The sequence below is a fragment of the Aquarana catesbeiana genome, linkage group LG08, assembly GCF_042186555.1.
Source record: "Aquarana catesbeiana isolate 2022-GZ linkage group LG08, ASM4218655v1, whole genome shotgun sequence".
NCBI classification, from domain to species: Eukaryota; Metazoa; Chordata; class Amphibia; order Anura; family Ranidae; genus Aquarana; species Aquarana catesbeiana.
Genome location: NC_133331.1, coordinates 26,467,926 through 26,494,396, shown reverse-complemented (window position 1 = coordinate 26,494,396; position 26,471 = coordinate 26,467,926). Strand labels below are relative to the sequence as shown.

Here is a 26,471-nt window from a genome sequence, read left to right as displayed (position 1 = left end):
AAACACATACAGCCAGAGCTACAATGGAATGGTTTAGATTAAAGCATATTCATGTGGTAGAATGGTCCAGTCAAAGTCCAGACCTAGATTGAGAATCTGCAGCAAGACTTGAAAATTGCTGTTCACAGACGCTCTCCATCCATTATGCCAGAGCTTGAGCTATTTTGCAAAGAAGAATTGGCAAAAATATCACTCTCTAGAAGTGAAAAGCTGGTAGAGACATCCTCGAAAAGACTTACAGCTTTAATTGCAGCAAAAGGTGGTTTTATAAGGGAGTTGAATACAAATGCATGCCACACTTTTCACATATATATTTAGAAAACCATTTATCGTTTTCCTTCCATGTCACAGTTATGTGCCACTTTGTGTTGGTCTATCACATAAAATCCCAATAAAATAAATAACCAATGTAGATCAGATGTTCCCCACCATAGTACTCAACCTACTCTTCAATATTATTTCCAATTAATGAGACCACACCTGAAAATGGAGTACAAATGACCATAGCAGCCTTCTTTATTAACAAAATCACTTATTAAAATTAACATTATTTTCACATCAACATCTGAAACAACATAACAATTTTCAGCCTGTTGGTCTTTTGACAGCACCCAGAAATCCAATACTATTACACTTCTGCACTGCGGGCCCTTTTACCATAATAGGCTTCCAGCCATGAACACCAGCTCGGAGACAACCGTCACTACCCATAGTGCAACCATTACCATATTCCAGTTAACCTACAGTCAGGTCCATAAATATTGGGATATCTACATAATTCTAATCTTTTTGGCTCTATACACCACCACAATGGATTTGAAATGAAACGAACAAGATGTGCTTTAACTGCAAACTTTCAGCTTTAATTTGAGGGTATTTACATCCAAATCAGGTGAACAATGTAGGAATTACAACGGTTTGTATATGTGCCTCCCACTTTTTTAAGGGACCAAAAGTAATTGGACAGATTAACAATCATCCATCAAACTTTCACTTTTTAATATTAGTTTGCAAGTCCTTTGCAGTCAATTACAGCCTGAAGTCTGGAAGGCATAGAAATCACCAGACGCTGGGTTTCATCCATGGTGATGCTCTGCCAGGCCTCTACTGCAACTGTCTTCAGTTCCTGCTTGTTCTTGGGGCATTTTCCCTTCAGTTTTGTCTTCAGCAAGTGAAATGCCTGCTCAATCGGATTCAGGTCAGGTGATTGACTTGGCCAATGCATAACATTCCACTTCTTTCCCTTAAAAAACTCTTTGGTTGCTTTCGCAGTATGCTTCGGGTCATTGTCCATCTGCACTGCGAAGCGCTGTCCAATGAATTCTGAAGCATTTTGCTGAATATGAGCAGATAATATTACCCGAAACACTTCAGAATTCATCCTGCTGCTTTTGTCAGCAGTCACATCATCAATAAATACAAGATAACCAGTTCCATTGGCAGCCATACATGCCCACACCATGACACTATCACCACCATGCTTCACTGATGAGGTGGTATGCTTTGGATCATGAGCAGTTCCTTTCCATACTCTTCTCTTCGCATACTCTGGTACAAGTTGACCTTGGTCTCATCTGTCCATAGGATGTTGTTCCAGAACTGTGAAGGCTTTTTTAGATGTTGTTTGGCAAACTCTAATCTGGCCTTCCTGTTTTTGAGGCTCCCCAATGGATTACATCTTGTGGTGAACCCTCTGTATTCACTCTGGTGAAGTCTTCTCTTGATTGTTGACTTTGACACACATACACCTACCTCCTGGAGAGTGTTCTTGATCTGGCCAACTGTTGCGAAGAGTGTTTTCTTCACCAGGGAAAGAATTCTTCGGGCATCCACCACAGTTGTTTTCCATGGTCTTCCAGGTCTTTTGGTGTTGCTGAGCTCACCGGTGTAATCTTTCTTTTTAAGGATGTTCCAAACAGTTGATTTGGCCACACCTAATGTTTTTGCTATCTCTCTGATGCGTTTGTTTTGTTTTTTTAGCCTAATGATGGCTTGCTTCACTGATAGTGACAGCATTTTGGATTTCATATTGAGAGTTGACAGCAACAGATTCCAAATGCAAATAGCACACCTGAAATGAACTCTGGACCTTTTATTTGCTCCTTGTAAATGGGACAATGAGGGAATAACACATACCTGGCCATTGAACAGCTGAGCAGCTAATTGTCCCATTACTTTTGGTCCCTTAAAAAGTGGGAGGCACATATGCAAACTGTTGTAATTCCTACACCGTTCACCTGATTTGGATGTAAATACCCTTAAAGCTGAAAGTCTGCAGTTACAGCACATCTTGTTTGTTTCATTTCAAATACATTGTGGTGGTGTATAGAGCCAAAAAGATTAGAATTGTGTTGATGTCCTAATATTTATGGACCTGACTGCATGTCATTTTAAATGACTTGTGTATTTTCTATTAAGTTTTGTACATGCAGAATTATTATTTTTTTTTTATTAATAAATTGTGAATTTTATGATACGTGCCTTTAAAGTCCATTATTAGCTGTTCTAGTTATTTTGATAATATCAAAATATTATCAATGTGCCACGTCAATATCTGGACGTGACACATGGTTAAGTAGCCACCTAGAGGCACCCAAAATTCTTTAAACTTCCTCAAAAGACATTTTTAATCAATTTGGTCCATTTATATTTTATATGGGCCAAATTTACAATATGGGATATATGGGATTTTTATGGGATAGGTTGAGCAAAGATTATAAATTTGTTTCTCCCCATGTTCCTTTAGCTCCTTTAATTGGTAACCCTTCATTCGTCCCTCGTCTTAATCCACAAGCTTTTTCTTGGTGGATGAATAAAGGTTTATTAAGAATTGCTGATTTTTATGACCATAAGGGTGTTTTACTATACATACACTTGGAGAAAAATTTCAATTTCCCGATTCTGAAATACACCATTATTCCCAAATTTCGTATTATATACTGTCATTACAATGCTCATTTGACCTGACTTGTTTTACTTCGATGGAATGTTTATGTAAATCTTTTGATAAACATTCAGGTCACATATCAAAGATTTATTCTATTTTAATTTCTAATTCTGAAAAACTATATTATATGCAGAAGTGGGAACAAGATCTCAATGAAAATATTTTGACTGATGAATGGTTCAAGTTGGCACAATATGCCTCTAAATCCTTTATTAATACTAACCTGATAGAGGCTAATCACAAGGTATTACTTAGGTGGTATATGGTTCCAATTAGATTAGCAAAATATATCCCTAAAACATCGTCATTATGTTTCAGAGATTGTGGAATGGATGGTACCATGTTCCATATTTGGTGGACGTGTCCAAAAATAACAAAAAATTTGGATACAGATTTAAAATTTAATATAGACTTTGAACAAAATTACTCTGATAAAATCTCCTAAACAAGCATTATTGGGATACCCAATTGAACATTCTCGGAAACATATGAAAAAACTTATAACATTCATTTTTGCTGCTGCTAGAATTGCAATAGCCAAATCCTGGAAATCTCCCTCTGTTCCCATCCAGTTGGTTAAAAATAAGTTGTCGTATATAATGATTAATGAACGTCTTACAGCTATATTACAGGACAAACAAAATTCTTTTGATGAGATATGGAAACCTTGGATTGATTATTTATCGAATTGTTTATAAATGGATACTATATTGCTTATATATAGTGTACTCCTTCTTTCCCCCATATTTATTTTTTTTATTTTTTTCTCTCTTTTTACTCTTCTTTTTATTCCCTTGACTTGAGTTATTTTCCTCGATGGTATATTAATAATTGAATAATTTGTAATAGTCATTTAGTTACACTCTGCATGTGTAATATTTGTGATTATGCTTGATCATCATTATTAACAATCTTATATTTCTATGACTGTAATTTTCCCTTTCTATTTGAAATTTCAATAAAAATATTGAAATGTCAAAATTACAATAGATGGTTCCATGGCATTATGCAAACTGATTCCAGAAAAAACTGGGAAGGGTCTGCACGTACAAGGAATGCATAGTCTGTAAGAGTGTTAGAAAATTTGGTTTGCGTATTTACTGCTGCTTCAACAGAAAATGGTCTGGAGTGGGTGATTTTTAACACCTTCAAAGTGTAAAACATTATATTACATGGATTTTTATTTAATAATGCCCAAAATTCCAGTACTTATGTAGTGGGTAACTTTACTTTTAGGACAGGTTACCAAAGCAAGGAGAGAAGCTGATCATTACATCATGGCCAGATGGCAGTGTGTGCACACTACAGCAGACGTGTCTGATTCTTCTAGGTTGGAAACAGTGCCCAGAACTCTGCAGGATGGAGCAGTACAAAGACTTAGATCCACAGCTGAGCAAATTGATACTCACCCTACTGCTTTAAGTTCCCATATCCAGGTTTCAGGGAAATAAGTTCGAATTGGCTCTTTTTCTTTCTGTTGTTTGTCTTGTTTTAGCTCAGGCATGCTATTTACAGGTATACTTGCTCTAGGCATCTCGTCTTCTATATTAAAAGCTGATGAAGTAAAACAGTTTTAGAAGTACATCAGTGATGCATGTATACAAATATTGTGAGGGTTCTGAGTATAGGGTGTGACCAGAAATCCACAGGAGAATTGTCCCTCCCTTAGCCTATTGTTCTATGTGATGATCTATGTTTTGGGTCATAGCTGATCACACATTATAAAACATATCTGAAATTAAAGTGTTTGTTGTATCCATGGTAACTGGGTCCTTCTCAAAGTTTTACAATCTACCCTGGAATAAAAGAAAAGTGCTACCAAGAACTCTGTCTATTTACAACCTTCTACAGTATCTCACAAAAGGGAGTACGCTCCTCACAGCTGGAAGAGCACAAGATCTCTAGCATCTACCAGCTCCGTGATGTCGTCATGGAGGAGTGGAAGAGGACTCCAGTGGCAAACTGTGAAGCTCTGGTGAACTCCATGCCCAAGAGGGCTAAGGCAGTGCTGGAAAATAATGGTGGCCACACAAAATATTGACACTTTGGGCCCAGTTTGGACATTCTCACTTAGGGATGTACTCACTTTTGTTGCCAGCAGTTTAGACATTAATGGCTGTATGTTGATTGATTATATATATATATATATATATATATATATATATATATATATAGTATTTTTTTTTTACTTTCAGAGTGTGAGATACTGTACGTATAAGGCCATATGTGGTGAGGCTTTGACTAAAATAAATAACACTGATAGAATAGACTTAAAAAAAAACCCTGTGAGGGTAGAAACATTGCTGACTTGTACTTAAAGCGGAGTTCCACCCAAAACTGCTTTAGGTACTTCTTATCCCCTGACATGCCACATTTGGCATGTCATCTTTTTTTTGGGGGGGCGGAGCGGGTACCAAGTTTTGACAGTTGCCCACCTCCCACTTCCGCTCCGAACGCGTAGGTGACTGCTCCTCTCCCCCCTCCCTCCCTGCAATCTTCTGGGACATGTCACAGGTTCCAGAAGATTGCACGGCCATTCAGGATGTGCAGCGCGGCCCACGCATGCGCAGTGTGCATCGGGCTGTGAAACAGCAAGCTGTCACAGCTTGGTGCCCACAGTAGTAATGCCGGCGCTGCGGACAGGCTGGGGAGAGAAGTGAAGCTTCGGGGACCCACATCGCGGGACTATGGGACAGGTGAGTGTGTTTATTAAAAGTCAGCAGCTACACTTTTTGTAGCTGCTGACTTTTAATAAACACAGAAAAAGGTTGAAGTCCACTTTAGCATCACTACTTAGTGAGTCACAAATTAGGAATGGGCATGCAGGATGGACTTATCACTGATTGTGTGCTTGTTCCAGGTCAATAACCTACTCTGTAGAAGTGCCAGTAGAGGGATGACAGACCTGGAGCCTGCACCTTTTTAAACAAGTCACCAACGACAGATCCCAAATTTGTACTCTGACTGATTCACATTATGTGGTACAGAAATTAAACAAACTCTGGGACATTGGAGACTCCTGCCTTTTGATGTCTCCTCCATGTTCCCAATGCTGCAGCTGCTGCTTGATGCCACTGCCCCCACCCCCCTCCTCGTGACAGTAGTATGGGGAGAAGTTCCCCATACTAGCTGTCACATTTTAAAATCAGTGCAGCCATGCGGGGCTCTGCCCACGCGGCTGCATCATTCATTTACACAGCTCTGTATGTCTTTTGCGGTTGTCGGCTTGTAGTTCTCAATGAACTACCATGGCACTGTGGAGCCTTGCGGTAGTTCATTGATTCTTTCTGTCAGATTGTATCTGCTTGCATGGCACCAGCAGATCTACTGATTGCTGGTGCAATGCTTTACAGGCTCAAAGAAAAAAAGAATGAATGCACATTTTTTTACCTGCAAAAAAAGTGCATTTATTTATTTTTTCTTAAAAGGTGAACTTGTCCTTTAAAGGCTTTTTTATGGTGGAAATTCCAGTGACTCAAACCAACATAGTGACCCTATAATCATCTAAAGGGAAATTGGGCTTGAGGGCATTTGCACCTGAGCCAGGATTAATACTGAGCTGGTTGTCCTAAGTGGAGTGATTTCACTATGCAAACATTGATCAGAGATCTGCAGTCACTGACACATGGTTGGCATTAACCATCTACCTGCTCCCTGTTTAGACCTGTAATCAGAGGAGAGGGTTTGCCGGAAGAAAGAGTTTCAACACCAATTTCCTTTGTGGCTCTATGTTATCATGTTAACCAATGATACCAAGGGAATAATTTCTGGCAGACGTGAACAAGTGCATCACAATAAACCATGTCCTTTCTGAAAACCAACCTTTTACTATGCCCATCAATAAATTTAGCACCATGTTACAATTTACACTATATTGTCAAAAGTATTAGGGCACCTGCCTTTACACGCACATGAACTTTACTGGCATCCCAGTCTTAGTCCGTAGGGTTCAATATTGAGTTGGCCCACCCTTTGCAGCTATAACAGCTTCAACTCTTCTGGGAAGGCTGTCCACAAGGTTTAGGAGTGTGTCTATGGGAATGTTTGACCATTCTTCCAGAAGCATTTAACCAAAAAGGTGTTCTATCAGGTTGAGGTCAGGACTCAATTTCATGCTTCCAACTTTGTGGAAACAGTTTGGGGATGTTTGGGGATGGCGCCTTCCTGTTCCAACATGACCTGACATCAACTCGATAGAACACCTTTGGGATGAATTAGATTGGCTAAACTCATCCAACATCAGTGCCTGACCTCACAAATGCGCTTCTGGAAGAATGGTCAAACATTCCCATAGACACACTCCTAGACCTTGTGGACAGCCTTCCCAGAAGAGTTGAAGCTGTTATAGCTGCAAAGGGTGGGCCAACGCATTATTGAACCCTACAGACTAAGACTGGGATCCCAATAAAGTTCATGTGTGTGTAAAGGCAGGCGTCCCAATAATTTTGACAATATAGTGTATCTAGCCCATAGAAAAATGTTCTTTTCTTGAAAGGCTAGTTGGTTGTATTCATCCTTGGGTCAAAGGTTCCCAGTCCTGCCCTGAATACATCAGTGCTCTCCCCCATGCTGCCTGGGGTGTGCATGGCTCATCTGTCATGATAGCCTTTAGGGATGGGCCGAACACCCCCCCGGTTTGGTTCGCATCCAGAACATGCGAACAGACCGAAAGTTCCCGCGAACATTCAAACACCGTTAAAGTCTATGGGACTTGAACGTGAGAAATTTAAAGGCTAATATGCAAGTTATTGTCCTAAAAAAGGTTTGGGGACATGTATCAATGCAAAAGAAAGTTTTAAAAACGTCCGTTTTTCCGGGAGCAGTGATTTTAATGATGCTTAACCACTTGCCGACCGCCTAACGTATATATACGTCGGCAGAATGGCACGGGCAGGCAGAATCACGTACCTGTACGTGATCTGCCTCCCGCGGGCGGGGGGTCCGATCGGACCCCCCCCGGTGCCAGCGGCGGTCGGCATCTGACTGGGAGCGTCGGGAGGCGAGGGGGAGACCATCCGATCGTGGCCCCCCCCCTCGCGATCGCTCCCAGCCAATGGGAATCCTCCTCTGCCTGTGTGTCGTTTCACACAGGCAGAGGATGTGATGTCATCTCTCCTCGGTCTGGCAGTTTCCGTCCAGCGCCGAGGAGAGAAGACATGTAAGTGCACACAACACAAACACACACAGTAGAACATGCCAGGCATACTTTACACCCCCGATCCCCCCCCGATCACCCCCCGATCCCCCCCGATCACCCCCCGATCCCCCCCCAATCACCCCCCCCCCCCTTGTCACAAACTGACATTAGCAGTATTTTTTTTTTTCTGATTACTGCATAGTGTCAGTTTGTGACAGTTACAGTGTTAGGGCAGTGAGTATTACCCCCCTTTAGGTCTAGGATACCCCCCTAACCCCCCCTAATAAAGTTTTAATCCCTTGATCACCCCCTGTCACCAGTGTCACTAAGCGATCATTTTTCTGATCGCTGTATTAGTGTCGCTGGTGACGCTAGTTAGGGACGTAAATATTTAGGTTCGCCGTCAGCGTTTTATAGCGACAGGGACCCCCATATACTATCTAATAAATGTTTTAACCCCTTGATTGCCCCCTAGTTAACCCTTTCACCACTGATCACCGTATAACTGTTACGGGTGACGCTGGTTAGTTCGTTTATTTTTTATAGTGTCAGGGCACCCGCCGTTTATTACCGAATAAAGGTTTAGCCCCCTTATCGCCCGGCGGTGATATGCGTCGCCCCAGGCAGCGTCAGATTAGCGCCAGTACCGCTAACACCTACGCACGCAGCATACGCCTCCCTTAGTGGTATAGTATCTGTACGGATCAATATCTGATCCGATCAGATCTATACTAGCGTCCCCAGCAGTTTAGGGTTCCCGAAAATGCAGTGTTAGCGGGATCAGCCCAGATACCCGCTAGCACCTGCGTTTTGCCCCTCCGCCCGGCCCGGCCCAGCCCACCCAAGTGCAGTATCGATCGATCACTGTCACTTACAAAACACTAAACGCATAACTGCAGCGTTCGCATAGTCAGGCCTGATCCCTGCGATCGCTAACAGTTTTTTTGGTAGCGTTTTGGTGAACTGGCAAGCACCAGCCCCAGGCAGCGTCAGGTTAGCGCCAGTACCGCTAACACCCACGCACGCACCGTACACCTCCCTTAGTGGTATAGTATCTGAACGGATCAATATCTGATCCGATCAGATCTATACTAGCGTCCCCAGCAGTTTAGGGTTCCCACAAACGCAGTGTTAGCGGGATCAGCCCAGATACCTGCTAGCACCTGCGTTTTGCCCCTCCGCCCGGCCCAGCCCAGCCCACCCAAGTGCAGTATCGATCGATCACTGACACTTACAAAACACTAAACGCATAACTGCAGCGTTCGCAGAGTCAGGCCTGATCCTTGCGATCGCTAACAGTTTTTTTGGTAGCGTTTTGGTGAACTGGCAAGCACCAGCGGCCTAGTACACCCCGGTCGTAGTCAAACCAGCGCTGCAGTAACACTTGGTGACGTGGCGAGTCCCATAAGTGCCGTTCAAGCTGGTGAGGTGACAAGCACAAGTAGTGTCGCGCTGCCACCAAGAAGACAAACACAGGCCGTCGTGCCCATAGTGCCCTTCCTGCTGCATTCGCCAATCCTAATTGGGAACCCACCGCTTCTGCAGCACCCGTACTTCCCCCATTCACATCCCCAACCAAATGCAGTCGGCTGCATGAGAGGCATTTTCTTTATGTCCTCCCGAGTACCCCTACCCAACGAACCCCCCCAAAAAAGATGTCGTGTCTGCAGCAAGCACGGATATAGACGTGACACCCGCTATTATTGTCCCTCCTGTCCTGACAATCCTGGTCTTTGCATTGGTGAATATTTTGAACGCTACCATTCACTAGTTGAGTATTAGAGTAGGGTACAGCATTGCACAGACTAGGCACACTTTCACAGGGTCTCCCAAGATGCCATCGCATTTTGAGAGACCCGAACCTGGAACCGGTTACAGTTATAAAAGTTACAGTTACAAAAAAAGTGTAAAATAAAAAAAAAAAAAAAACACATACAAAAATATAAAAAAAAAAAAAAAAGTTGTCGTTTTATTGTTCTTTCTCTCTCTATTCTCTCTCTCTATTGTTCTGTTCTTTTTTACTGTATTCTATTCTGCAATGTTTTATTGTTATTATGTTTTATCATGTTTGCTTTTCAGGTATGCAATTTTTTATACCTTACCGTTTACTGTGCTTTATTGTTAACCATTTTTTTGTCTTCAGGTACGCCATTCACGACTTTGAGTGGTTATACCAGAATGATGCCTGCAGGTTTAGGTATCATCTTGGTATCATTCTTTTCAGCCAGCGGTCGGCTTTCATGTAAAAGCAATCCTAGTGGCTAATTAGCCTCTAGACTGCTTTTACAAGCAGTGGGAGGGAATGCCCCTCCCCCCCAACGTCTTCCGTGTTTTTCTCTGGCTCTCCTGTCTCAACAGGGAACCTGAAAATGCAGCCGGTGATTCAGCCAGCTGACCATAGAGCTGATCAGAGACCAGAGTGGCTCCAAACATCTCTATGGCCTAAGAAACCGGAAGCTACGAGCATTTTATGACTTAGATTTCGCCGGATGTAAACAGCGCCATTGGGAAATTGGGAAAGCATTTTATCACACCGATCTTGGTGTGGTCAGATGCTTTGAGGGCAGAGGAGAAATTTAGGGTCTAATAGACCCCAATTTTTGCAAAAAAGAGTACCTGTCACTACCTATTGCTATGATAGGGGATATTTACATTCCCTGAGATAACAATAAAAATGATTAAAAAAAAAAAAAATGAAAGGAACAGTTTAAAAATAAGATAAAAAAATAATAATAATAAAGAAAAAAAAAAAAAAAAAAAAAAAAAAAGCACCCCTGTCCCCCCTGCTCTCGCGCTAAGGCGAACGCAAGCGTCGGTCTGGCGTCAAATGTAAACAGCAATTGCACCATGCATGTGAGGTATCGCCGCGAAGGTCAGATCGAGGGCAGTAAGTTTAGCAGTAGACCTCCTCTGTAAATCTAAAGTGGTAACCTGTAAAGGCTTTTAAAGGCTTTTAAAAATGTATTTAGTTTGTCGCCACTGCACGTTTGTGCGCAATTTTAAAGCATGTCATGTTTGGTATCCATGTACTCGGCCTAAGATCATCTTTTTTATTTCATCAAACATTTGGGCAATATAGTGTGTTTTAGTGCATTAAAATGTAAAAAAGTGTGTTTTTTCCCCAAAAAATGCGTTTGAAAAATCGCTGCGCAAATACTGTGTGAAAAAAAAAAAATGAAACACCCACCATTTTAATCTGTAGGGCATTTGCTTTAAAAAAAATATATAATGTTTGGGGGTTCAAAGTAATTTTCTTGCAAAAAAAAATTATTTTTTTATGTAAACAATAAGTGTCAGAAAGGGCTTTGTCTTCAAGTGGTTAGAAGAGTGGGTGATGTGTGACATAAGCTTCTAGATGTTGTGCATAAAATGCCAGGACAGTTCAAAACCCCCCCAAATGACCCCATTTTGGAAAGTAGACACCCCAAGCTATTTGCTGAGAGGCATGTCGAGTCCATGGAATAATTTATATTGTGACACAAGTTGCGGGAAAGAGACAATTTTTTATTTTTTTTATTTTTTTTTGCGCAAAGTTGTCACTAAATGATATATTGCTCAAACATGCCATGGGAATATGTGAAATTACACCCCAAAATACATTCTGCTGCTTCTCCTGAGTATGGGGATACCACATGTGTGAGACTTTTTGGGAGCCTAGCCGCGTACGGGACCCCGAAAACCAAGCACCGCCTTCAGGCTTTCTAAGGCCGTAAATTTTTGATTTCACTCTTCACTGCCTATCACAGTTTCGGAGGCCATGGAATGCCCAGGTGGCAAAAAAAAACCCCAAATGACCCCATTTTGGAAAGTAGACACCCCAAGCTATTTGATGAGAGGTATAGTGAGTATTTTGCAGACCTCACTTTTTGTCACAAAGTTTTGAAAATTGAAAAAAGAAAAAAAAAATTTTTTTTTTCTCGTCTTTCTTTATTTTCAAAAACAAATGAGAGCTGCAAAATACTCACCATGCCTCTCAGCAAATAGCTTGGGGTGTCTACTTTCCAAAATGGGGTCATTTGGGGGGGGTTTGTGCCACCTGGGCATTCCATGGCCTCCGAAACTGTGATAGGCAGTGAGGAGTAAAATCAAAAATGTACGCCCTTAGAAATCCTGAAGGCAGTGATTGGTTTTCGGGGTCCCGTACGCGGCTAGGCTCCCAAAAAGTCCCACACATGTGGTATCCCCATACTCAGGAGAAGCAGCTAAATGTATTTTGGGGTGCAATTCCACATATGCCCATGGCCTGTGTGAGCAATATATCATTTAGTGACAACTTTGTCCAAAAAAAAAAAAAAATTTGTCACTTTCCCGCAACTTGTGTCAAAATATAAAACATTCCATGGACTCAACATGCCTCAAAGCAAATAGCTTGGGGTGTCTACTTTCCAAAATGGGGTCATTTGGGGGGGTTTTATGTCATCTGGGCATTTTATGGCCTTCAAAACTGTGATAGGTAGTGAGGAGTAAAATCAAAAATGTACGCCCTTAGAAATCCTGAAGGCAGTTATTGGTTTTCTGGGCCCCGTACGCGGCTAGGCTCCCAAAAAGTCCCACACATGTGGTATCCCCATACTCAGGAGAAGCAGCTAAATGTATTTTGGGGTGCAATTCCACATATGCCCATGGCCTGTGTGAGCAATATATCATTTAGTGACAACTTTTTGTAATTTTTTTTTTTTTTTTGTCATTATTCAATCACTTGGGACAAAAAAAATGAATATTCAATGGGCTCAACATGCCTCTCAGCAAATTCCTTGGGGTGTCTACTTTCCAAAATGGGGTCATTTGTGGGGGTTTTGTACTGCCCTGCCATTTTAGCACCTCAAGAAACGACATAGGCAGTCATAAATTAAAGGCTGTGTAAATTCCAGAAAATGTACCCTAGTTTGTAGACGCTATAACTTTTGCGCAAACCAATAAATATACACTTATTGACATTTTTTTTACCAAAGACATGTGGCCGAATACATTTTGGCCTAAATGTATGACTAAAATTGAGTTTATTGGATTTTTTTTAGAACAAAAAGTAGAAAATATCATTTTTTTTCAAAATTTTCGGTCTTTTTCCGTGTATAGCGCAAAAAATAAAAACGGCAGAGGTGATCAAATACTATCAAAAGAAAGCTCTATTTGTGGGAAGAAAAGGACGCAAATTTCGTTTGGGTACAGCATTGCATGACCGCGCAATTAGCAGTTAAAGCGACGCAGTGCCGAATTGTAAAAAGTGCTCTGGTCAGGAAGGGGGTAAAACCTTCCGGGGCTGAAGTGGTTAAAGTGAAAAAATAAACGTGAAATATTCCTTTAAATATCATACCTGGGGGTTGTCTATAGTATGCCTGTAAAGTGGCACATTTTTCCCATGCTTAGAACAGTTCCTGCACAAAATTACATTTCTAAAGGAATAAAAGTCATTTAAAACTGCTTGCGGCTTTAATGTAATGTCGGATCCTGGCAATATGGATGGAAATCAGTGAGATAAACGGCATGGGTACCCCCCCAGTCCATTTCCAGGCCCTTTGGGTCTTGCATGGATATTAAGGGGAACCCCGCACCCAAATTAGAAAAAGAAAAGGCGTTGGGCCCTCAGGCCCTATACTCTGAACAGCAGTATACAGGCAGTGCAAACAAGACAGGGACTGTAGGTTTGTTCTTATGTAGAATCTGTTTGTTTGTAATTTGGAACAGATACATTTTGTAGGTGTAGCTTTAGCCAAAAAATCAATTTTAAAGCTTTATGGAAACATAGGGTTATCATCACCCCTGTAACATTTGTTTTGCTGTCTGTGCCCCTGTTCAGAAGATTTCACCTCACTTTTTGTCCCAATGACAATTGGATTTTGAAAATTTGTTTTTTTTTAAGGGAAACAAGGATTTTTGATAAATCAGTGGAGGAGACACCTTTTTCCCATATTAACTCTTACAGGAGAGAATTTTCCTTCCTAGGGGTAGATTTCCTCTCACTTCCTGTTGTCTCCCTCTGTTTGTAAGTAGGAGTCATTTGTAAGTAGGAGTCGTTTGTAAGTTGGATGTTTGTAAGTAGGGGCTTGCCCTATATACGCTGCAGAAAATTGGGCCTTTGGTGTTGGTGGTACCAGAACACTGTAAGCCCTCACAGTTATGCCCCGTACACACGGTCGGACACAGTCGGTACACACAACAAAATCCTAGGATTTTTTCCGACGGATGTTGGCTCAAACTTGTCTTGCATACACACGGTCACACAAAGTTGTCGGAAAATCCGATCGTTCTAAACGCGGTGACGTAAAACACGTACGTCGGGACTATAAACGGGGCAGTGGCCAATAGCTTTCATCTCTTTATTTATTCTGAGCATGCGTGGCACTTTGTCCGTCGGATTTGTGTACACACGATTGGTATTTCCGACAACGGATTTTGTTGTCGGAAAATTTTATAGCCTGCTCTCAAACTTTGTGTGTCAGAAAATCCGATGGAAAATGTGTGATGGAGCCTACACACGGTCGGAATTTCTGACAAGGTCCTATCACACATTTTCCGTCGGAAAATCCGATCGTATGTACGGGGCATAACTCTTGCTGGGCACTGGAACGAGCCCTGCTGCAATATATTACAGCAAAAATTGTAATTACGCGCCCCTGTTAAACAGGGGCAGAAAAATTGGGCTTTAGGCACTGGTGCTGGTGCCACAACAATGTAACCCCTCACAGATTCTGTTGTTGAGTGCAGGAACGAGCACTGCTGTGAAATATTAGATTTAAAAATTGTAATTACGTGCCCCTGATAAACAGGGGCAGAAAAATTGGGCTTTAGGCACTGGTGCTGGTGCCCAGAACCAAAAAGCTATCAACATGAACATTGAGGAGGAATAGGATAGTCACTCGGCATAACAGGATAGTCAGTCAGCATCAGCATAGGCAGTCTTCAAGGGATCTCACATTCATAGAAAAATTATTCGGTTACATCAGCATCAGGTGCTTGGTAGCTGGTGATCCAAGATTGATTCATTTTAATGAAGGTGAGCTGATCAGCCGAGTCAGTGGACAGGCGCACTCTGTGATCAGTTACAAAGCCTCCAGCGCACTGAATGTGCTTTCCAAAAGAACGCTGGATGCAGGACAGGCCAGTAGCTCATTTGCAAACTATGCCAGCTCTGGCCAGTGATCCATCTTCAAGACCCAGTAACCCAGTGGTTTTTCGGTTGGAAAGGTCTCCCAGTCTGATCTTACCCCTAGGTATTCCTGCACCATGTACAACAGATGCTGGCAATGGTTGCTGGAACCGATCATACCTTGGGGCTGCAGACTAAAAAATTGTCTGAATGCATCGGTCAGACGGCCACCTTCTCCACAGCTCCTTCTTTGATTGACCGAAGCCTCAGCAACACGTTGTCCAGGACCAGGAATTTGTACCCTCCCAGGCTCTGGAAACGTGTTGCACAAACCTTTCTGCAAGGCCTCCCGAAGATGTTTCATCCTCTGCTCTGCAATGGCTGGATAAGTTTACCCTTGTAACGTGGATCAAGAAGGGTTTCCAGCCAGTATTGATCCCACTCCTTGATCACACGAATCCGAGGGTCCTTTCGCAGGCTTTGCAGGATCAGGGAGACCATGCAGCGTAGGTTTGCTGAGGCATTCGATCCGGAGTCCTCTGGGTCACTAAGGACGACCTGATCCGCAGCCACCTCCTCCCAGCCACGTACAAGTCCATGGGTTTCTGGGGACTGTACACGATCCCTTGAAGACTGCTGCTGATGCTAAGTGCTAGGCTCCACCTCCATGCTGACACAATCCTCCTATTCCTCCTCCTCCTCTTCCTGTGAGATCGGCAGGCCCACAGCAATACTGTCTGGATAAAGGGGGCCTTGAGAGGTAGAATTCCTCCTCTTCCTCCCTCTGTTCTGCCTCAAGTGTCCTGTCCATTATTCCACACAGCGTGTGCTCCAACAGGTATACAAAAGGGACAGTGCCTACACTGTCACCATCCTCGTGGCCTCCTCAAATGGTGACTGGACAGTGCATGCATCCCTGATCATGAGCCACTGGCGTGGCAAAAAAAAGCCAAGCTCCCCTGACCCTCTCCTGTGCCATACTCGCACAGGTACTCATTGATGGCCCTCTGCTGCGTGTGCAGCCGCTGCAGCATTGCCAACGTTGAATTCCACCTGGTGGGCATGTCACAGATGAGGCAGTTCTTGGGCAGGTTGCATTCCTTTTGAAGGTCAGCCAGCTGAGCACTGGCATTATATGACCCGTGGAAATACCCTCAGACTTTACTGGTTTGCCTCAGGATATCCTGTAAGCCCAGGTACCTGCACAAGAACCGCTGCACCACTAAATTAAGGACGTGAGCCAAACAGGGCACATGGGTGAAGTTGTCCCTGTCGGAGGGCGGAGAGGAGGTTGGTGCCAATGTCACAAACCACCATTCCTGGCTGAAGCTGGCATGACATCAACCACCTCTGAGCCTGCCCCTGCAGAGCTGACAGAATCCCTGCCCCAGTATGGCTTCTGTCCCCTAAGCAGACCAACTCAAGCACCCCATGGCATCTTTTTGCCTGATTGCTTGCGTAGCCTCTAGAATGCCTACGGAGCACCGCTGGTTCTGAGGACAAATCTGCACAGGAAGAAGCAATAGAGGAAGAAGAAGCGAAGGGGATGGAGGAGAGAGGTGTGGCAGAATCACCACTACCAGCATTTTGGAGGCGTAGTGGCGGAACAAGCTCCAACAATACTGCACCCTGTCCTGCATCCTTCCCAGCTGCCAGCAGGGTTACCCAGTGCACCGTGAAAGAAAGGTAACAGCCCTATCCATGCCTGCTGGACCATGAGTCAGCGGTTATATGCATTTTACCGCTGACTGCCCTGTTCAACGAGGCCAAGACATTGCCTTCCACATGTCAGTAGAGAGCCGGAATTGCCTTACGAGAAGAAAATTGGCGTTTGGGAACCTGCCACTGAGGTACCATATATTCCACAAATTTTCGAAAGGGGGCAGAGTCTACCAGCTGAAATGGCAGCAGTTGGAGTGCTAGCAATTTAGCCAAACTAGCATTCAGCCACTGAACATGTGGATGGCTGGGACAGAATTTCTTTCACCGGTTTAGCAACTGGGGTAGGGAAATTTGCCTGCTACAATCAGACGTTGGTGTAGCAATAGCAGATTGCCCGCAAGTACTTGGCACACCTAATTCTACACAGTGTACACACAGCACCCCATATTGACAGAAAAACACAGAATTGTTGACATTTTTGCAGATTTATTAAAAAAGAAAAACTGAAATATCACATGGTCCTAAGTATTCAGACCCTTTGCTGTGACACTCATATTTTTTTTTAAATCAAAAAAGGTTTTATTGAACATTCACATATTATCCAACAATAGACTTCACTTGGTTTGTAATTACATAAGATTTGTTATCACATATTCATGCACATACATATATTGTTTATTACAACTTGGGTATCCAACCCACTGCACTTCTCCTGCCAACAAAAGATTTCACCCTTTCCACCCCCCCGCCCGCACAGTTTATCTTATATATATACTATCCCGCATCCCCCCATCTTGTTTACAGAGATTGTAGGAGCCTGGACATCACCAGCTCTCTCGGGCTTAGGCCTGGCGTGTCCAGCCATTTGGACCAAATTCGTTCGATTCTAATGGGGCACCCTCTGTGTTGATAAATATACTTTTACCTTATGAGGGTTTGTCCCATGTGTTCCACCCGTGTGCGACTAGTAGGTGGCCCCACAGACTTCCAACCCATGAGTATAAGTTTCCTGGCCTGGAATAAAGCTCTGGAGAACGCGACCCTGACCAATTCTTCAGGGATCTCCTCCTCCAGGACCCCCAGTATACAGCACATGGGGTCAAGGGGAACCTTCGTTTGAAATACCTCATTGAGCGTACTCATCACCTCCCTCCAATATCAGTGGAGTTTCGGGCATCTCCACAGGAGGTGAATAAGGTCCCCATCATGCTGACGACAACGGGAACATAGAGGGTCTGCTGTCCTGTCCATTTTAAATAGCTTTTTTGGGGTATAGTGCACTCTTAATGCTATAAACAATTGGGATTCCCTTTGTGCAACATTAAGGGAGCATGTGGATACAGACTGCAGGGTCTCCTCCCATTGCTCCCCTGTAAGCTGACCAAGGTCCCTTTCCCAAGCTGACATTGCATTGCATGGGAATGCTCGCAGGTGCCTTGCTAACAACATCTGGTAGCCTTTGAGATATAATTCCCTTGGTCTCGCTGCTGGACTGCAACACATGAAATACGGGCGTGGGCGACAGTGTCCATCCACCCGCGTCTCCCTGTGCATTGATTGCATGCCGCAGCTGAAGGTAAGAATAAAACATGCTATCTGGCAGGTTAAATTTATCCTGCAATTCTGTAAAAGAGAGTAATTTACCGTTTGCAAATATATGTAGTAGCAGTTTAACCCCGTGTTTACGCCATCTAGGCCCTTGTAGTAATTTATCCAGCTCAGTATAAGAGCGGTTGCCCCATATTGGACTATAGTCAGTCAAACCCTGCACCCCCTGAAGTTGTCTGACCTTATTCCAAATTTTATGTACGAGTGACATTGTTGGGGTCTGTTTGTTGGATTTTGCAAATAGCTGTGCCTCAAGGCCCATGGGAATGGTCTCAGCCCCCGACGCCATCAACATCAACTGTGCCGACGAGCCTTTTGGTTCCGACGCCATAGAACCGACCAGCTGTTGCAATTGGGACGCTATATAGTACAACCAGGGGTTGGGAACTGCCAACCCCCCATTGTCCTTCGATTGCTGCAGCTGCTCCAACTTAATTCTGGGGTTTTTGTTATTCCACAATAACCGGCGGAAGAGTGTATTTACTATTCTGAAGATTTTTAGCGGGACCACGACCGGAGTATTATGTAAGAAGTATAGCAACTGAGGCATTAGGATCATTTTAATTAGGTTGGCCTTGCCCGCCAAGGACATCTTCAGGTTATTCCAGGTATTTATTTTGTCACGGAAACGTGATAGTAAGGGGTAGATGTTTAGGGAGCACTAGTCTCCAATCCTGGGTGCCACTCGTATGCCCAGGTATTTGAAACTAGTGACCAGGGGAATGGGGCAGCTATCCGGGAGTACAACCCCACAATCTCCGTCCAACAGCATCAGAGCCGACTTGGACCAATTTATGGTTAGCCCGGAATAGCGGCCGAACGTTTTTATTATAGACATCACCTCCACTAGCGAGTGACTCGTGTCTCCTAAAAAGAGTAACATGTCCTCAGCGTACAACATTATTTTTTCATGTAGAGTTCTGTATTGGAACCCCTTTATCTGGGCACTATCTCTTATCAGGGCTGCCAGGGGCTCTATCGCGATTGCAAAGAGCAGAGGGGACAGGGGGCAACCCTGCCTTGTCCCCCTGCCCAGAGAAAAAGCTGGTGATACCCTGTCCGTCACTCTTATATTGGCCTGTGGGGACGCATAGAGCAGCTTAACCCACGCTATAAACCGTGCACCAAAACCAAACTTTTCCAGTACTGCCCATAAATATCTCCAGCTAACGCTGTCAAAGGCCTTGTTGGCATCAAGAGACAACAACGCCCTTTGACCCCCGTTGTCTGCTTGCAATTGCATATTCAGGAACAATCTCCTAAGATTTGTGGCCGTTGATTTTTGTGGCATAAAGCCAGCCTGGTCCTGGTGTATAATGGAGGAGATAATCCCATTGACCCGGATCGCCAGGACCTTAGCTAGAATCTTCACGTCACTCTGGAGCAACGATATAGGTCTGTAGGAGCCTGGGTCTACTGGATCCTTCCCCTGTTTAAGTAGTAGGATTACGTTGGCTCTTGCCATAGATTCAGGAAGTCTTCCCGCATCTAAGCTAGCATTAAAAACCTTTAGCAGTTCAGGGAGTATCTGTTCACCATATTGACTAAACACCTCCATGGGGAGGCCATCCTTTCCTGGTGCCTTGCATGTGGGAAAAGAACAGGCCGCCGTCTGTAGCTCCTCCTCAGTTATGGGAGCATCTAACTGATTTCGAGCTGCCACCGATAGCGATGGTAAATCTATTTTTGTCATATACATGGTTAGGTCTGCATCCGAGTAGGCATCCCTTGATCTATACAGGTTGCCATAGAAAGATGCCAGCTCTGTAATAACGACCTCTGGAGAACTGACTATTTTTCCATTGGCTGCCCGGATGGCCCCAATGGCTGGTGACTGCTGCTGGGATCGTGCGATTTTAGCAAGTAGACGGCCTGTCTTTTCCCCCTCTTCATAGAACGCCAGTTTCGAGAAAAATCTCTTTCTCTCCGCTGTGGAGGATCTCAGCCGGTCCAGGGAGTCCTGGGCCGACATCCATGCCTCCCTGGCGGAGTCAGTAGGGTTAGTGACATAGGTAAGTTCCAGTTGTCGCACCAAGTCCCCCGCCTGTTCTAACAGAACCGAGGAGTTGTGTTTGACCTTCTGTATTTCCTGGATAAAAGTCCCTCTTAAGTGCGCTTTAAAGGTCTCCCATTTCAAATGAGCATTAGTTAAATAGAGATGTGTTTAAAAGAAAGCCTGAATCTGAGCGGCTATTCTTTCTTGTGAAGTAAAAAGTTTCAACCAGAAAGCATTTAATTTCCAAGGAGCTCCAGGTAGGTTACTAGGGGGCCGAGTAGTTAACCACATAACTAGTGGGGAGTGGTCCGAGACACCTCGCGGGAAATATTCTATTTTGGATATACTACCAACCAGGTTTGGGGTGCCTATGCATAGATCAATACGTGACAGTGACCCGTGGGTCTTAGAGAAACAAGAGAATTGCTTATTATTTGGATTTCTGTTATGCCACATATCCATCCATCCCACCTCTATGAGTAGGCGGCTCAGAGCTGTGCCTCGTCCGCCCCCAGGAGGCCGTACAGGGGGGTGTCTGTCTAATTTAGGGTCCAGGTAACAATTAAAGTCCCCCATTATCAGTACCGGTATATCCGGTTTGTTGACTAAGTATGAGATTAATAGCTGCAAAACCTCCCTGGAAAACGGAGGGGGCACATAAATAAATGCTAATATCAATGTGATTGTGTACAATTTACAGTGCAAAAACACAAACCTTCCAGATATATCTATTAATGAATCCAGTTCCTGGTACACTAGGGCTTTGTGTATCAAAACACTTACTCCACGTGAAAAAGCAGAGTAAGTGGAGTGATAGGCTTTACCTACCCAGGCGTATTGTAAAAAATTGACTGTGTCGCTCTTCAAGTGGGTTTCCTGCAAGCCAATTATGGCCGGGTGAAACTTCCGCAGCCCAGGAGAAATCATAGATCTTTTTAATGGGTCATTTACTCCTCGCACGTTCCAGGACACTATAGGTGTATCAGACATTGCGAGAGCATGAGCCATTTCTCAGAAGCATGTCCCTGTCCTGTATCCTTTGATGTTGCGCCCGGAGACTTCCAAGCTGCAATCCATGTGCAAGCAAATTGCCCAGACGACTGTGCGGAACGTGGGGCAGGTCGACAAGGCATAGTGTGCAGTGGATGGGCATCAGATCTTTGCAAAAAAAAAAAATAAGTAATAAGTAAACTTAGTTGTATGGTGAAATAAACCACGTGGTAGATCCATGGACAAGGTAGATCTTGTAAACCAAGACCCGCTGGCAGCACCAAGCGGAAAGGTATCAAAAACTGCGAGGCTCTGTGGGCCAAAACCGTGCCAACAGGGCACAAAGACTCAAGCCATAACAACAGTGGCAACTTGTATTGTGTGGGAGTGACGCACATTCACAGCCCACCCGGTTGGCTAAACAACAACTGTGTCGAGCTCTAAAAGATTCAGTACTCAGTCGCTGTCGCTTGAAGTTTAGGAAACATCCTCTTTGTAAGGAGCAATATCAAAAATGGAATATAGGCGCCTTTTATGCATTAAGTAAGTGGGTCATTTGAAATCAGCCTTCCTCATTTTCACATCTGCGGCGGTGTAGATCTTGTTCATTCTGGTCCAGCCATCCTGCTGCATCCTGTGCGGTTGCAAAAAAGCGGTTCTGGTCTCCAGCCATAACTCTCAGCTTAGCGGGGAACAACATTGCATACTTGAGTTGAAGTCGTTGCAGCCTTTTTTTAACATCCGCAAACTTAGATCTTCTGCGCTGCACTTCAGCTGAGAAGTCAGGATAGAAGGATATTTTGGTACCGTTAAACTGCACTGCCCCCTTTTCTCTGGCTAACCTTAGAACCACTTCACGGTCCCGATAGTTGAGGAGCCTGGCCAGCATCGCTCTTGGGGGATTGCCAGGCGGGAGAGGTCTTGGTGGTACTCGGTGCGCCCGTTCCACTGCATACAGGGGCCAGAAGGCCTCTTTGCCAAATATATTTTGTAACCATTCCTCGACGAACACCATGGGGTCTCTGCCCTCAACCTTCTCTGGTAGCCCCACTATGCGGACGTTGTTGCGTCGCAGGTGGTTCTCAGTGTCGTCGGTCTTCTCAAAGGCCTGGTGTGCATGCTGTGCGGCCCCCCTCATATCTCTGTTCAAGTGGGGCATCTGGTCTTCTATGTCACTGACTCTCCCCTCCACTGCTGTGGTTCTCTCTCTAATTTTTTGAATGTCCTGACGTAGCAGGGAGACAGTCTCCTTCAGCCCCCCAAACTTTTCCTTCAGGTCATCCACTGAGGCAGTGCATCTGTGGACTGCATGTAGTATTTCACTCAGTGTGGGCTGGGGGGTATCCTCCACCTGCATATCAAACAGGCCTGGCATAGGATCTGGTACAGACTCCATGGTATCAGTGTCTTCTGGCCTGTCTGTGTCCCCCCTGCCTGCCTGCTCCATGGAAGCTGCAGGAAGCTGTGTGCTGCTGTGTGTGGAGTCTGCTGAGCCCGCTAGCTTCTGTGCATAGTAAAGCATGTCCCTGGTCTGGTCTTTAGCCTTAGGGAGTTTCTGTGACTTACCCCCCTGCTCCGCTCTCTTCTCCTGGCCTCGTGGTGTTCTCTGAGGCTGAGACGTCCAGGCGCCATCTTGGGATTCTGTGGCGGCCGAGACCGCTTGTTCTCCGCGGTTCCCTCGGGTCATCATGCCCCAATCTGGTGCTGATTTTGTGGCCTGGGATGACAGGAAGGCTGTGGGTACCGGTACCGCGCTTTTTGGGCTTCCGGATAAGCGAGGAGAGGATCGGTCCCAGGATCAACAGCGGGAGCTCCGGTGAACAGGTCTGTTCACATGCCGCGCTAGGCCACGCCCCCCGTGACACTCATATTTAACTCAGATGCTGTCTATTTCTTCTGATCATCCTTGAGATGGTTCTACACCTTCATTTGAGTCCAGCTGTGTTTGATTATACTGACTGGACTTGATTAGGAAAGCCACACACCTGTCTATATAAGACCTTACAGCTCACAGTGCATGTCAGAGCAAATGAGAATCATGAGGTCAAAGGAAGTGCCTGAAGAGCTCAGAGACAGAATTGTGGCAAGGCACAGATCTGGCCATGGTTACAAAAAAATTTCTGCTTCACTTAAGGTTCCTAAGAGCACAGTGGCCTCCATAATCCTTAAATGGAAGACGTTTGGGATGACCAGAACCCTTCCTAGAGCTGGCCTTCCGGCCAAACTGAGCTATAGGGGGAGAAGAGCCTTGGTGAGAGAGGTAAAGAAGAACCCAAAGATCACTGTGGCTGAGCTCCAGAGATGCAGTCGGGAGATGGGAGAAAGTTGTAGAAAGTCAACCATCACTGCACCCCTCCACCAGTCGGGGCTTTATGGCAGAGTGGCCCGACGGAAGCCTCTCTTCAGTGCAAGACACATGAAAGTGCTAAAAAAACACCTGAAGGATGCCAAGATGGTGAGAAATAAGATTATCTGGTCTGATGAGACCAAAATATAACTTTTTGGACTTAATTCTAAGCGGTATGTGTGGAGAAAACAAGGCACTGCTCATCACCTGTCCAATACAGTCCCAACAGTGAAGCATGGTGGTGGCAGCATAATGCTGTGGGGGTGTTTTTCAGCTGCAGGGACAGGATGACTGGTTGCAATCAAGGGAAAGATGAATGCGGCCAAGTACAGGGATATCCTGGATGAAAACCTTCTCCAGAGTGCTCAGGACCTCAGACTGGGCCAAAGGTTTACCTTCCAACAAGACAATGACCCTAAGCACACAGCTAAAATAACGAAGGAGTGGCTTCACAACAACTCTGTGACTGTTCTTGAATGGCCCAGCCAGAGCCCTGACTTAAACCCAATTGAGCATCTCTGGAGAGACCTAAAAATGGCTGTCTACCAACGTTTACCATCCAACCTGACAGAACTGGAGAGGATCTGCAAGGAGGAATGGCAGAGGATCCCCAAATCCAGGTGTGAAAAACTTGTTGCATCTTTCCCAAAAAGACTCATGACTGTATTTTATCAAAAGGGTGCTTCTACTAAATACTGAGCAAAAGGTCTGAATACTTAGGACCATGTGATATTTCAGTTTTTCTTTTTTAATAAATCTGCAAAAATGTCAACAATTCTGTGTTTTTCTGTCAATATGTGTACATTCATAAGGAAAAAAAATAACTTAAATGTTTTTTACAAATGGCTGCAATATAACAAAGAGTGAAAAATTTAAGGGGGTCTGAATACTTTCCGTCCCCACTCTATGTCTGGTTAAGCATGTGGTGCCCAAGCGGCTGCTGTTTTGGCCATGCTTGATACACTTCAGACGTATGTTGCAAACAGCAATAGTGCGATCTGCTGCACACATCTCAAGAAAGGCCCAAACCAAAGAACTTTTGGAAAAATGTGCAGTGCCCTGCACATGCAGAGCTCTGCGGTGTGATGCAGTCAGTTGGCTGCCCTTAAGCTGGCCCCTGGAGGGCATCCTGCCTCGTTGGAGATGTGCCTCCTCCTTCCCCCCCCCTCTTCTATCAGGCACCCACGCCAGTGACCTCATCATCCCCTCCCTCCTCGCCACTGGAGCAAACCTGGCAGTATGCTGCAGCTGGGGGAACATGACTGCCAGTTTCTTGTCCTTCTTGGGCACCCCCTCTTCTCTCTGGGTTCACATTACTGCCTTCATCCTCAACCTGGGTACCATCATCAGAGCCTTCAAAATGCTGTGCATCCTGCTACAGTGTATACCCTACACTGTGGTCGAACAGTTCGGGGGACTCCTCTGGGCATGATGGTGGGGCTAGGGAAGGAGTGACTGATGACATTGAGCCAATGGAAGAGGTCGCTTTGGCAGCTACATTGGCAGACAAAGTACCCTGAGCCTGGGTGACAGAGGATGAGGATGATGAGGATGGCTTGGTTATCCACTCTACCAACTCTTCTGCATGTTGTGGCTCAACATGGCCAGCTGCCGAAAAAAAGGACAAGCGTGCCCCACAGACACGTGCTGAGGTTTGCTGTAGATACAGAGCCTGCTTGCCCTCTTTTAGTGGCCTGTGAGTGTCTGCCTCTCCTTGGTGGCCTTCCAGACATACTGTACAATTAGATTAGCAAAAGAACGAATGATGTTTACTAAAAACAGTTCACCAGCAATGGCCTACAGTAAGGTATAGGCTTGGCTGGAATACAATGCAGTGGATATATATTTTGTGAACTGCAACTCAGTGAGTCACCTGTCTGGCTGAAAGTGTCTTTGAACACGCACTCAGGCAATGGCCTAGTCAGGTATAGGCTTGGCTAGACTATATATATATATATATATATATATATATATATACAAGCCTATATATATTGTGAGGTTTGGGCATTGTTTAGCTCAAGTGTAGCACCCGCTAGCGGGAACAGTCCACACAGATAATTCCTTTTCAGGGCTTTTTGGCCCACTCTTATTAAAGAAAAACAAAGTTCCAGCAAAAGTGGTTTGCCTCGCAGGGGGATTTTACCGCCAGCAAAAGTATATTCAGCCTCCTGGCTTACACATGCAGCATTGCAAACAAAAATACAGAGCCACCTGGCTCTCTTCAGCAGCAGACACACCACTGCTCAGGCTCCCACATGGAGCTCTCCTGACTACTGTCAGCGACCTCAGACTCAGGTCTCTGGCTTTTACCTTGCAGCCTGCACTCTCTGGGTACTTCAGTGCACACCTGCACTCTCTGGATACTTCAGTGCACACCTGCACTCTCTGGATACTTCAGTGCAAACCTGCACTCTCTGGATACTTCAGTGCAAACCTGCACTCTCTGGATACTTCAGTGCAAACCTGCACTCTCTGGATACTTCAGTGCAAACCTGCACTCTCTGGGATCTCCCTTGCAAGCCTGGACTCCTGCAGACCTCCTGTCTCTCTGAGTGGAGCCCAGAATCATGGTCCTGACTCTGCTATCAGGCCCACACACACCTGAACAATCAGAGTGCCAGTGAGTCCCAAAACCTGGACCCAGGACTGGGGATTTTATCCCACCCGGATCTCTAAGAAATCCCCAGGCTCCAGATC

The 26,471-nt window shown here is 44.8% G+C and overlaps 1 protein-coding gene across 4 annotated transcripts in view; it reads right to left on the bottom strand.

Moving 5' to 3' along the window:
• Positions 1-26,471, bottom strand: part of LOC141105644 (alpha-2-macroglobulin-like) — a 317,621-nt gene that overhangs the window by 90,196 nt on the left and 200,954 nt on the right. For all 4 annotated transcript variants that reach the window (XM_073595620.1, XM_073595618.1, XM_073595617.1 and 1 more), the window contains exon 18: positions 4,357-4,501. In XM_073595620.1, the coding sequence (XP_073451721.1) occupies positions 4,357-4,501 (145 nt within the window). The remainder of the gene's footprint in view (positions 1-4,356; positions 4,502-26,471) is intronic.